This window comes from Panicum virgatum, chromosome 1N (assembly GCF_016808335.1).
Source record: "Panicum virgatum strain AP13 chromosome 1N, P.virgatum_v5, whole genome shotgun sequence".
Lineage (NCBI taxonomy): Eukaryota > Viridiplantae > Streptophyta > Magnoliopsida > Poales > Poaceae > Panicum > Panicum virgatum.
The window spans coordinates 61,440,123-61,451,287 of NC_053145.1; the positions used below are offsets into that span (position 1 = coordinate 61,440,123).

Here is an 11,165-nt window from a genome sequence, read left to right on the forward strand (position 1 = left end):
TTGAAAAAGAACAGAAAATAATTTATGTGGAAACTTTAGTTAAAGTAACCTAGAATGAATGATGAAAACATGGGGTGAGGGTGCTGTGTAGCAGCGTGAGTGCTCGTTGTGGACTTGTGGGCGAACTCCGGGTGTGGTCTGCTGAAGTGCTAAGCGCTGCCCGAGCTTCTCGTTTCGTCATGTAACAGAAACGCAAAGCCACTCGCGCTGTGGCTCATGTTGTCAGCTAAGCGGTATGCACTCTTGCGGTGTTGCCATGTTTTCCATTTAACAGAACTGCTTGTATCTCTCCTGGATAACGACCCTGAAATTATTTATCTTCTTCGTTCTTGTTGGAGCCTTGGAGGAATGCAAAGGAGTTGAGACCGTGTGTGGTTAGTACTCGTTGCTCTTTTGGATTATTTGTCGAAACAATGAGGATTTATGGCCTGAAAGGAAACAGGAAGCAGCCTGTTCTAGTCAGTTAAAATATTTCAGGCAACCCAACTTCTTATGCACAAACTTGCCTCGACTGATTTGTACCGTACTACAGAAATGATCAGCATAATTAGGCGTCTGGAGTCGGGTCTTCGGGACCAATTCACACCCTCCTTTTGTTCAGTTGCGCCCCTCCAGACCTCCACACCTCCGGCCACCGCGAAAGACACAATCCGGCAGTCCGCCGCCGCAACTCTCCCACCCGCCGATCACTTTCCGTCGAAACAATCGACTACCCCACCCCAATCCTCTGTCGACCTGACGTGGACGCACCCACTCGCGGCATGGTGGAGCTCCTGAAGGTTGAGGTTGGATGGGATCCATCCTTGGTTCATCGTGCGCAGACCGGCGATGCTCTTCAATAATAGCACACAGAACCGCCTCGGCAATATTTCATAAAGGTTCTGAAGGCGAAGGGGCTTGTGAAACAAACATTGGCATGCACAATGTAGTTTCTGCCTCGACAATATATTCATAGAGTGGTTCCTAGACCTCGGGTAACAAACTGTGTTGATACATTGACATGTTAAAACATGCTCACTTCAGTTTGGCTTTCTGGTGTCTTGATTACAAATCATGTGTTCAAATCAAGCCTACACCTTAATGGCCTTGTTTGTTTTGCGCTACAGCTCCTAGCGCTATAAGAGAATCTTGCATGTATAAAGTATTAAATGACGTCTATTTGCAAAACCTCTTCACGGATGAATGTAAATTTACGCGACGAATCTAATAATGGTAATTAATTCATGATTAGATACAGCAGTGCTACAGTAATCATCATCTACTCGTACGATCAAAGGCCTCATTAGATTCATCTCGTGAAGTAGCGCAGGGGTTGTGGAGTCAGTTTTATAAACTGACTTTATTTAATCTTTAATTAGCTGTCAAAGTTGTGCCAATGACTAGCGTAGCACAAACCAAATAGGGCCAATGTCTCTAAAGTACGAAATATTTGGATTGCCTGATTCTGCTTCCCAATGCTCTTTCCTTCCTGCTTTACAAACCCTACTAAATTTGCCTGCTTCTTGTTTGGATAAAGGACTTTCACAATAGCTGCTTAATCTATGAATGTAACTGAAGTCTTCATGGTACTTAGTATGGATTCAGAATTCCTGTTAACATATTATCAATCTCACTTAGTAGGCAGGAGTGTTGGCAACATATTATCAATCTTAGTATGAACTTGGCAACATATTATCAATCTTAGTATGAACTTGGCAACATATTATCAATCTTAGTATGAATTCAGAATTCCTGTTAACTTATCACCAATCTTGACATATCATATCTGTATGGTTAATCTTTTTTAAGTTACAGTTTTATTATTTTTTTGGTGAATTCTGGAATTTGTTGAATATCCAATGAAATGCAAGTGCGGTGAGTTCACTCAGAAATGGGCAAGGACTGAGCTACGCTAAGTTGTCTTGGAACAAGGGGTTATTGGTACAACTAACTTTTGCCCTTTACCAACTGTAGCCTGAAAAACAAACAGAACTACAGAGGAGTATGTTGTTAGGATGCACTCGAGCCAAGTAAAGTGAGTTAACCTTATGGTGATTATTGCTGATTGGTAAGACTGTCCTAGTTAGGTTGGAATGCGGGCAAGCTGGGCATACTGTCCGATAAGAGTGTTAATTGATGATTCTTAGGTGTAGCTCCAATCATCATTAGTTTAAAATTTTATATTATTTTTAAAATAAAATCTAATTTTAAAAAACATAGTATAAAATTTTGAACTTATGATGATTGAAGGTGCATCTAAAGGACACCGGTTGACACCTCTGCTATCTGACATCATTGTTATGCTCGGTCCTAAGACAGCATATCAACAAAATGAAAGGACTAATCCTTGAGCTCAATTCAGCTTTGTGCACGCTGTCTCATGGACTTAGTTTTTTGTTTGTGTTCGCTGATCGAGGCGTTGAAACGGTGACCGCTAGTCCGCAACCATTCCCCCTGCGGCCGCTATCTTGGCGCACACGACCGTCCATCCGTTTCTTATCCACCTCATCCCACCACCGGCCACATGTCTCCGGCCACGCCACGCCCTCGAGTCCCACCGCCGTTGGATCCGGCGACCGCCGAATCCCGCCCGTCCGCTCCCCACCCCCAAACCCCTCTTCCTCCCCCACCTCGCCCTTCCCAAACCAAAGCCAGGCCAGGCCAGCCAGCCAAGCCGCACTCCCTCCCCGAGTCCACCACTGCCACCGCACGCTCCGCGACGCGATGGCCGCGCTACGCCTCGCCTCCTTCACCCTCCGCCCGGCCGCCGCCGCGGCATCCCCCTCCTCCGGCGCGGCGCCGCGGTCCGCCTCCTTCGCCCGCGCCGCGCGGGGGCTCCCCTCGCTCCGCCTGGCCCCGCCCCGCCGCCGCGGGGACCTCGCCAGGCCCCGCGCCGCGGCCGACGCCGCGGCGGAGGGCTACGCGACCGCGCTGTCCGAGGTGGCCGCCGAGAACGGAACCCTCGAGCAGACCGTGTCCGACTTGGAGAAGCTGGAGAAGATCTTCGCCGACGAGGCCGTCGCCGAGTTCTTCGACAACCCCACCGTGCCGCGCGATGTGAAGTCCCAGCTCATCGACGAGATCGCCAAGTCGTCCGAGCTGCAGCCGCACGTCGTCAACTTCCTCAACGTCGTCGTCGACAACTTCCGCGCGGGGATCGTGCCGCAGATCGTCGCCGAGTTCGAGAACGTCTACAACGCGCTCAGCGGCACCGAGGTCGCCACCGTCACCTCCGTCGTGCAGCTCGAGTCCAAGGACCTCGCGCAGATCGCGCAGCACGTCCAGAAGATGACCGGCGCCCAGAACGTCCGCCTCAAGACGCAGCTCGACCCGGACCTCATCGCCGGCTTCACCGTGCAGTACGGCCGCGACGGATCCAACTTCATCGACATGAGCGTCCGGAAGCAGATTGAGGAGATCGCCTCAGAGTTCGAGTTGCCCTCCGTCGCCCTCGAAGTCTGATCCGGCTTTAGGCGTCAACCCTCGCCCTTGAAGCCTAGGTCCATCCTGTTGCCTCTGCCCCTGCTCTTTTTCTGTATCATTCTCTGATTGAATGAGTGATGAATGAGTTGTCTTGGCTTCCTAGCATTGTGCATAATTTGAAGACAAAGTGTATAGCTTGGTTCTGTGTCATATCCGCAATGTTGATAGATGTTCTTTCATATTTCAGACTTCAGTTGAGACATCCAAGGAAGAAACTACCTAAAATTGGTTCTAAAGTAGAGAAAGTGGTGGAAATGATGAAAATGTCATGATTTTGTGCAGAGCCTTGACATAATCATGGTGTTGATTTGTAAACATAAGTAGCTTTTAGCTTCAATGAACGCTAGGTGTGATGTGATTACACACGTTAGGTGGGAAGGAAGATTAAGGTTCAGAAATCAGAATGCCTAAACGAGTAGAGTAATTCAGATCATACAAACACAAATGCCCCAATTGCCTAACTCGGATCTTCCAGACTTGCACCCAACTGTTCTTGAGCTGCAGAACTGTAAATTTAATTTTTGCCGATTGCCAATCTAAATTTGAAGTGGTTATTCATCTTTGCAGCCGCTACTCTCTGGGATGTTGCCATGTTGGTCTTCTTCCCCGTCGAACCTGCAGATCAATGGTGGTGGCTCAAATACATACGGACGGACAGTTTTTTTCTGGATTTCTCTTTCCATTTTTTTGACTGGGAACGTATGTAATTCTTTTCCTCCTATTTTTGCGGTTGACACTGTAATATGTTTAAAACACTCAAATATAGCTGAGTTTTCTCTTCCCCTCTCAAATACATACCCGATGATAGTGCTGCGGATTGGGGAATAGTATAGCTCAAAGTGACAGGTAGCAACCTGAATGCCATACAAGAGTGGCGGGATTCATGTCGCCTCTGCTTGCTGCCTTGCGCTCCGTGACTTTGCCCAAAAAAATGCATCAGGTGCTCACTGTGGTGCTTATATGTTTGTTTGAAACTACCCAGTTTTGCACAGCGGGCGCGGCGGCAATTCGGTCACTCGTGTTCCCCTCGCACCGTGGTTGGTGACTTCGTTTGCTGCAACACTGACCTAACGACGAAGGCGTGCACGAAACTTGCCAGTGAATAGAGTCACAGTGAGACTTGGGACACATTCGGATGTTCCCTTGCACGCTGTGAAGTACATACATGCCTAACGCAGCAATTCCACAAACAATCGCGAGTTTGAACGCGGGGACGCTACTGCTACAGTAACGGTTCGTTGGCCTACAGTATAGTACTCAATTAATAAGTTGATTATGGACACCTGACACCAAGGATCCGTGGCGCAATGGTAGCGCGTCTGACTCCAGATCAGAAGGTTGCGTGTTCGATTCACGTCGGGTTCAAACCCCCGGTCCAAACGGATCTTCATTTTTTGCCTAATTTTCCCATAATTCCTCTAATCTCGGCCGTCCATCCATCGATCTCAACCGTTCGCATTCCACTGAAAACCCGCCTCCTCCGCTATCTGGCTATACCCTTTTCTCCCCGCTCAGCCCAACCGGCCAACCCAGAGCCCCCTCCCCTCCCGGCGCTGCGAGCTATCGCAATTTGCCATTACCCGCCAGCGCAGTTGTGCAACCACAGCGCAATCCAATGCGAGATTAGTCCTACCCTTCCTTCGATCCAACCCGATGCTCGCCTACTCGAGCACATCGAGACCATGGCCGCAGCGCCACCCGTCGTCACCGAGCCAAGGCGCGGGCGCCGCCGCGCGCCTTGTGGCGCTGGCGGCCAGGAGCAAGCGGCGGGGCGCGGGCGCCGCGGCGGCGGAGGGGGTGGACGAGGCGGCTGAGGCGTCAGAGCTGGTGCGCTCGCTTCTGCGGAGGACGGGCGGCGGCAAGGAGCGGCTGGTCCCGGTACTGGACCGGCACGTGCGGGTGGTCCGCACCGAGCACTGCTTCCTCCTCTTCGAGGAGCTCGGCCGCCGCGACGCATGGCTCCAGTGTCTCGAGGTCAGCACATGAGTCATGTACTCATGTATATTACTCCTGGAGTTATTGTGGAAACTTGAGCATTGCAAATCTTGAGTTAGAAAGTTAGGATTGGTCTGTGGGTCATGAACTCATGATGATACATGAACCACTGTTTCCCCCTGTATGTGGGTGGTATACTTGTTCTAATTTATCTATGAAGATGATTCCAGTACCCATCAGATCCTCCCAGAGAACGAAGGACTGCACTTCTCCATGCTATTTAGCTGCTGAATCTTACCACGGGTGGCATTCTTTTCTATGCCCTTCACTGATTCTCTGTGAACACCAATATAATCACAGAATCATTTAGCCATATTTTAGTTTAACTACTGATTCCATATTGTCGTATTTTGCTAGGTTTTCAGATGGATGCAGAAACAAAGGTGGTATGTTGCTAACTTTTTTTTTACTACTGATTCCATATTGTCGTATTTTGCTAGGTTTTCAGATGGATGCAGAAACAAAGGTGGTATGTTGCTGACAATGGCATCTACTCCAAGTTAATATCAGTAATGGGAAGGAAAGGCCAGATACGTATGGCAATGTGGCTGTTCTCTCAGATGCGGAACAGCGGGTGCAAGCCAGACACTTCTGTGTATAACTCTCTTATCGGTGCGCATCTGCATTCCCGAGATAAGAGTAAAGCTTTGGCGAAAGCTCTTGGGTATTTTGAGAAGATGAAGTGTATAGAGAGATGCCAACCATCGATTGTGACATACAACATTCTTTTAAGAGCTTTTGCTCAGGCTGGTGATACAAAGCAGGTAGACATCTTGTTCAAGGATCTGGATGAAAGTATAGTCTCTCCTGATATATACACTTATAATGGAGTGATTGACGCATATGGGAAGAATGGCATGATCAAAGAGATGGAATCTGTGCTGCTGCGGATGAAGAGCAAGCAATGCCGTCCAGATGTGATCACGTTCAATATACTCATAGATTCATATGGACGAAAGCAGACATTCGATAAAATGGAGCAGGTGTTCAAGAGCCTACTGCGGTCAAACGAGAGGCCTACCCACCCAACGTTTAATTCCATGATAACAAATTATGGGAAAGCAAGGCTCCAGGAGAAAGCAGAATCTGTGCTTGGGAAGATGGAGGAACTGGGATTCAAACCAAACTATGTGACGCAGGAATGCCTCATCATGATGTATGCACATTGCGATTGTGTCTCAAGGGCCCGGCAGATATTTGATGAGCTTGTCAACTCACAAAACAAAGTACACCTGTCTTCATTGAACGCGATGCTTGATGCCTACTGCGTGAACGGCTTGCACACAGAAGCAGATCGGCTGCTGGATACTGCACTTCAGAAAGGTGTTGTGCCCAGTGGTTCCACATACAAGCTGCTCTACAAGGCCTACACCAAGGTAAATGATAAGGTACTTGTGCAGAAGTTGCTCAAGAGAATGAATAAGCAGGGGATCGTTCCGAATAAAAAGTTCTTCCTGGACGCTTTGGAAGCATTTGGCACCTCTGACTCTGAGAGGAAACCCAGGACATCATCAGCCGCAAACAATGCAAGCAAGCCAAGTGCAAATTCTGCAGGTGATTCAGAAACAGCTGCTTCTATCAAGCCAAATGTAAGCGTTTGGCAAGTAGCTGCTACATAGGCGGTCGGTTTGAAGAAGCTCGTCAAACTGTCTGACATCAGAAAAGAACAAATTCGATCTACACCAGAAACTGTTAATAGTGTACTTTGAGCTATGCGGGCAGTTGCTCTGATGTTCCTCTTCCCTATCCATGCATGCTTACATCTTTCGTGCTTCGGCAAAATCTGCTTGTACACTAATTCCGTGGTTATATCAGCTTAGAAATTTTTGCTTCGAGTTGGTCATTGGACATCAATAGAATTCATGTTGTCTGTATTCTACTACCCTTCGTTTATTACAGGTCTGTCATTGCTGACATAAAACTGGGAACTGGAATGGCATGCATGCGCCGCACATTACTTCAGAGAATGTTCGCTTATGTGAAACACAGGTACCAAAACTGATGCGTAACATGTCCACCATGCGAGAGTTCAAACGCCAGGCTGCATTTTACGTGAAAGAACCGAAATTCATATAGAAAAACAGTAGCAATCATTCACAACGTCATTAAGAACGACAGAAAAAATTCTACAAGCTCAGATGGCCCTCAAAATATTGGGCAATCTGACGTAACATAAGACTTAAAAATTGCGATGCTGAACAGGCAAACACTCGTTAAGTATCGAACAAAAGGTTGTTTGCATCAGCGGCCAGCCTCAGACATTTCGAGCTTAAAACAGTGAGCTCGCCTACCACTGAGGTTCCCATAAATACCAGCATCAGATGACTTCTTCTGCCAGCCCTTTCCCTGCAGCTCAAAGCTTCTCGACAACAATGCACCAGTTGGATTTGTCATAGAACTGGTCAACAATAGCAGCACTCTTTATTCCAGAGACTAATCTGAAATTAAGAAGTTAATGATATGAGATATTCCAAATGAAAAGAACTGAGATACAGGCATACAGCAAAATGAAAGTAATACATGCTTATGAAGTGCAAGCGGCATATTCTGTTTCTGCAATGACATTTGCGTTTACAACCCTGATAAGACAATCAACGTGACAGGTAGCGATCTGAATGCCATAGAAGTATAAAGGTAGCCTTTACGGATTACCTCTAATCAACAAAGGTTCAATAAAAGAGTACAAGACAGCCAGCCAAAATGTCAATGTCATCAAACTGCTTTTAACAGGTGGTGTCACTCTTTTTAGCCATTCCTTTTTTTTCCGGCCTTTTGCAACTAACAAACATATTGATATTGATCAAGACAATAGAATCGCAAATAAAACAGCAGAATAACTCAAATCAAAACCACGAGGCGGAAAGCTTCTATGAGGCATCACTACTATGGTGTATTGGTGACACAAATGTTGGGTGTGACTTTATGCAGGTACTTAAAAACAAAAGGCGGGACAGTAAGTAAACTTCTTCGTGTGAATGAAGAGTAAGAATACTCTACCTTTGAAGTTCCCCTTCAACAAAGACATGATAATAACGATTGTAGACCACCGTGCCCTTCTTCTCATCTTTCTTTGCAAATCCCTTCTCAAGAGCAGCAGCAGATGCACCACCAATTTCAGCTCGGTGAAATGGTAGATGCCACGGGACAAAGTATTCCTGCTGGTTTTTCTCATTCTTATCAGCATTTGAATTACTACAGGCTGTAATGGTCTTATCCTCAACGCCATCATGACATTTTTTCAATCTATCATCTGCTTGCTTCATTAAACCAGCATCTTCATCAGTTTCTGCAATGCTTTCCAGAAGACTTGCAGATTGACTACGTACTGGAGGACTGCTCTGATCAACCCACTCTTCAGTGTACTTCTCACAGAGGGGAGTCCACTTGTTGAGCAGTGACTTGTCTTCCTGCTCCCTAGCCCAGACTGTGATGAGAACCAGACCACCTCTCCGGACTACACGGATTAGCTCTTCTATGGCCTTCCTCCGCCTATCATCAGTACTTAGATGATGCAACACAGCAATTGAAATCGCCGCGTCACCAAAATTATCCCTGTACGGGAGGTTGACAGCATCAGCGACCAACACCTCATGTCCTCTCCCAGCACATATCTCAATAAGCGGAGGGCTTATATCACATCCTATGAAGAAACAATCGGGGTTGAAGCCCAAATACTTGCCATTACCGCAGCCAGCATCCAGTACAACCGACCCTGACCCCAGGGAATTCAAGAATTCTGCCACCTTGGGCCATTTAGCAAATCTTGTTGCGCTAAAATGAGGAGCTATGGCATCATAGACATTGTGCACATACTTCTTCTCAATTTCTGGAGTGGACTGAACACTTGAGGAGCAATTGCGATTTCCTTCAGCAGACACCCTGTCCTGAGCCCCAATCAAATCATTTGGCCTCATTGAATTGTTGGTGGTAATATGTTGATACATCGGCTTCCAGCAAAAACAAATTTTGTGCCGAAAGCTTATAGTATACAGATTAGAAGCATGTATAGTTCTATGAAAGTTTCTTGCTGTTATCCCCGAAAATATCTGTATCATACAAGCCCTCTGTGAAAAGATATACGAATTAGCCTAACCAGTTTGCTGGTGCATCCAATTTGATTAAAAGATAAAATTATTAATAAAAAGCAGTTTAGCTTTGGTTCAACAATGGCGGTCAACTGATAAGACAGTCGGGGAGAAGAGTACCATCATGCGGCAATAGTAACAAATTTTTTTTTGAAGGAATTGTAACAATAGAGTTGCTATGGTTCAGACCTTCAGATAAACTAGCTTTACAAAAAATAAGGATTAACCCCATCTAGAGTGGACTGGACCATGTATTCACTGGGATTGGATCAGTAAGCCATCACAAGAAGTTGGAAGATTTAGATTCAAACTGATCCGACACAGCTCACAGCACAGCGGCCAGTGAAGGGAAGGTACTGCAAGCAGCCACCCGACAGGGGCGGACCCAGCATAGGACATGGGTTACACATGTACACCCGATAATTCTTGCAAAAAAAAATCGAAGTTAGTCAGGGGCGGGTCCAGGATCTGGGAGATGGGTATTCAAAATTTCATATGGTGTAAAAAATTTACAACCTAAAGTACATATTTATTGCACATAATTGAGTACCGACAACATAAATTGTTCATTACTTGAAATTGTTCAACACATAGATAATAGATGCACTAAAAGACCAAATACCAAAGTGGTAACATCTGAAATAAATAGAGCATAAAATTCTAACAGGTATTCAAGTTTCAGAAAAAAAATCCTCTAATTTTTTCACAAAGTAATCTGTAATAACAAATTGCAATGACATATTTTCACGTAAATCACCTTGGTTCACTTCTCAGGCTGGCTTCCTGCTCTGCCCTGGCGCGAGTGCAAGTGCGCGGCGGCCCTGTGCAGCACGGCAGCCCTGCCCCCTGCGGCCCTGTGCGGCTGCGCCTGCTCGGCGCGCGCGGCAGGCGGCCGAAGCCTGGCCCTTGCGTGTGCTCGAGCCGCGAGCGCGGCGCGTCCTGCGCGCGGGGGCGCAGGCGACGAACGCCGAGCGGCCGGGCGCTGGCCGCTGGCAGCTGGGTGCGCAAGGCGGCGCCCGGCGGGGGCGACGGCAGCCTACGGCAAGCTAGGGCAGACGGCGACTCGGCGAGGCACTGTGCAATCGGGAGACGGGAGGCCAGGAGGGTGGCGCCGGTCTGGAAGATGGATTTTGGGCCGTGTGTGCCTATGTGGCCCGGAGGTGGGGCATGGGAGGTGGGCTGCAGCAAGTTTTGGGGCTAAATGAGAGATTGCGACTATAGGAGCCCGTTTGGTTGTATCATTTTTGTTTTTTTAATTATGTACATAGAGTATATATAGATAGATTCTTTTGATAAAAATAATGGATATTCAGTTGAATGCTGCCTTTTACTTCTTGATATAAAAAGGATTTTATACACCGTCCACCAAAAATATCCATACATATGTACATCTTGATTAAGGTTTATGATATGTTTGTCTTTGGAATCCTATCTTTGACGCTAATACTAGAAGCTGGAGATTAGAATCCAAAGCGTCGCAGAAAGACAGTACCTCCACACACTCGCGTTTTTAGCTTTTAAATTAACTCCTAGGCCCTAGCCCATGATTAGTTGAATGGCCCACATACAATACTGTGCAACTGATGTAGTTCATGGGCAAAACTGCAAAAGAGAAAAATATCA

At 46.9% G+C, this 11,165-nt stretch overlaps 3 protein-coding genes and 1 non-coding gene across 7 annotated transcripts; 3 read left to right on the forward strand and 1 right to left on the reverse strand.

The window, feature by feature from the left end:
- Positions 1-2,620: 2,620 nt before the first annotated feature.
- On the forward strand, positions 2,621-4,253 carry LOC120657265 (ATP synthase delta chain, chloroplastic-like). Its single transcript, XM_039935555.1, has 2 exons — positions 2,621-3,479; positions 4,030-4,253. Exon 1 carries the CDS (start codon positions 2,704-2,706, stop codon positions 3,439-3,441), a length of 738 nt encoding a protein of 245 aa, XP_039791489.1. The 5' UTR covers positions 2,621-2,703; the 3' UTR covers positions 3,442-3,479; positions 4,030-4,253.
- Positions 4,254-4,755: 502 nt separating this feature from the next.
- TRNAW-CCA lies at positions 4,756-4,827 on the forward strand. The gene has a single exon. It is a non-coding gene; the product is annotated as a tRNA-Trp (tRNA).
- Positions 4,828-4,954: 127 nt separating this feature from the next.
- On the forward strand, positions 4,955-7,355 carry LOC120657262 (pentatricopeptide repeat-containing protein PPR5, chloroplastic-like). The gene is made up of 2 exons (XM_039935549.1): positions 4,955-5,436; positions 5,898-7,355. Exons 1-2 carry the CDS (start codon positions 5,116-5,118, stop codon positions 7,074-7,076), a joined length of 1,500 nt encoding a protein of 499 aa, XP_039791483.1. The 5' UTR covers positions 4,955-5,115; the 3' UTR covers positions 7,077-7,355.
- Positions 7,356-7,481: 126 nt separating this feature from the next.
- Positions 7,482-10,642, reverse strand: LOC120657264 (tRNA (carboxymethyluridine(34)-5-O)-methyltransferase-like). 4 transcript variants are annotated; one of them, XM_039935552.1, is made up of 4 exons: positions 10,300-10,642; positions 9,732-9,967; positions 8,455-9,521; positions 7,482-7,895 (listed from the first exon to the last, which is right to left on the reverse strand). In XM_039935552.1, the coding sequence occupies exons 3-4, from the start codon at positions 9,510-9,512 to the stop codon at positions 7,811-7,813; spliced, it is 1,143 nt and encodes a 380-aa protein (XP_039791486.1). In that variant the 5' UTR covers positions 9,513-9,521; positions 9,732-9,967; positions 10,300-10,642; the 3' UTR covers positions 7,482-7,810. The 4 variants fall into 4 exon arrangements, with proteins under 4 accessions (XP_039791486.1, XP_039791484.1, XP_039791487.1 ...); XM_039935550.1 differs by having other exon boundaries at positions 8,455-9,967; positions 10,300-10,637; XM_039935553.1 differs by lacking the exon at positions 9,732-9,967 and having other exon boundaries at positions 10,300-10,633.
- Between the last annotated feature and the right edge of the window lie 523 nt (positions 10,643-11,165).

Bases quoted from the DNA above. Each gene is read 5' to 3' on its own strand.
- LOC120657265 (XM_039935555.1), top strand. From the start codon at position 2,704: ATGGCCGCGCTACGCCTCGCCTCCTTCACCCTCCGCCCGGCCGCCGCC.
- LOC120657262 (XM_039935549.1), top strand. From the start codon at position 5,116: ATGCTCGCCTACTCGAGCACATCGAGACCATGGCCGCAGCGCCACCCG. The intron at 5,437-5,897 runs GTCAGCACATGA...GTATTTTGCTAG, and splicing joins CATGGCTCCAGTGTCTCGAG to GTTTTCAGATGGATGCAGAA.
- LOC120657264 (XM_039935552.1), bottom strand. From the start codon at position 9,512: ATGATACAGATATTTTCGGGGATAACAGCAAGAAACTTTCATAGAACT. The intron at 7,896-8,454 runs GTAGAGTATTCT...TCTTAATTTCAG, and splicing joins GTTGAAGGGGAACTTCAAAG to ATTAGTCTCTGGAATAAAGA.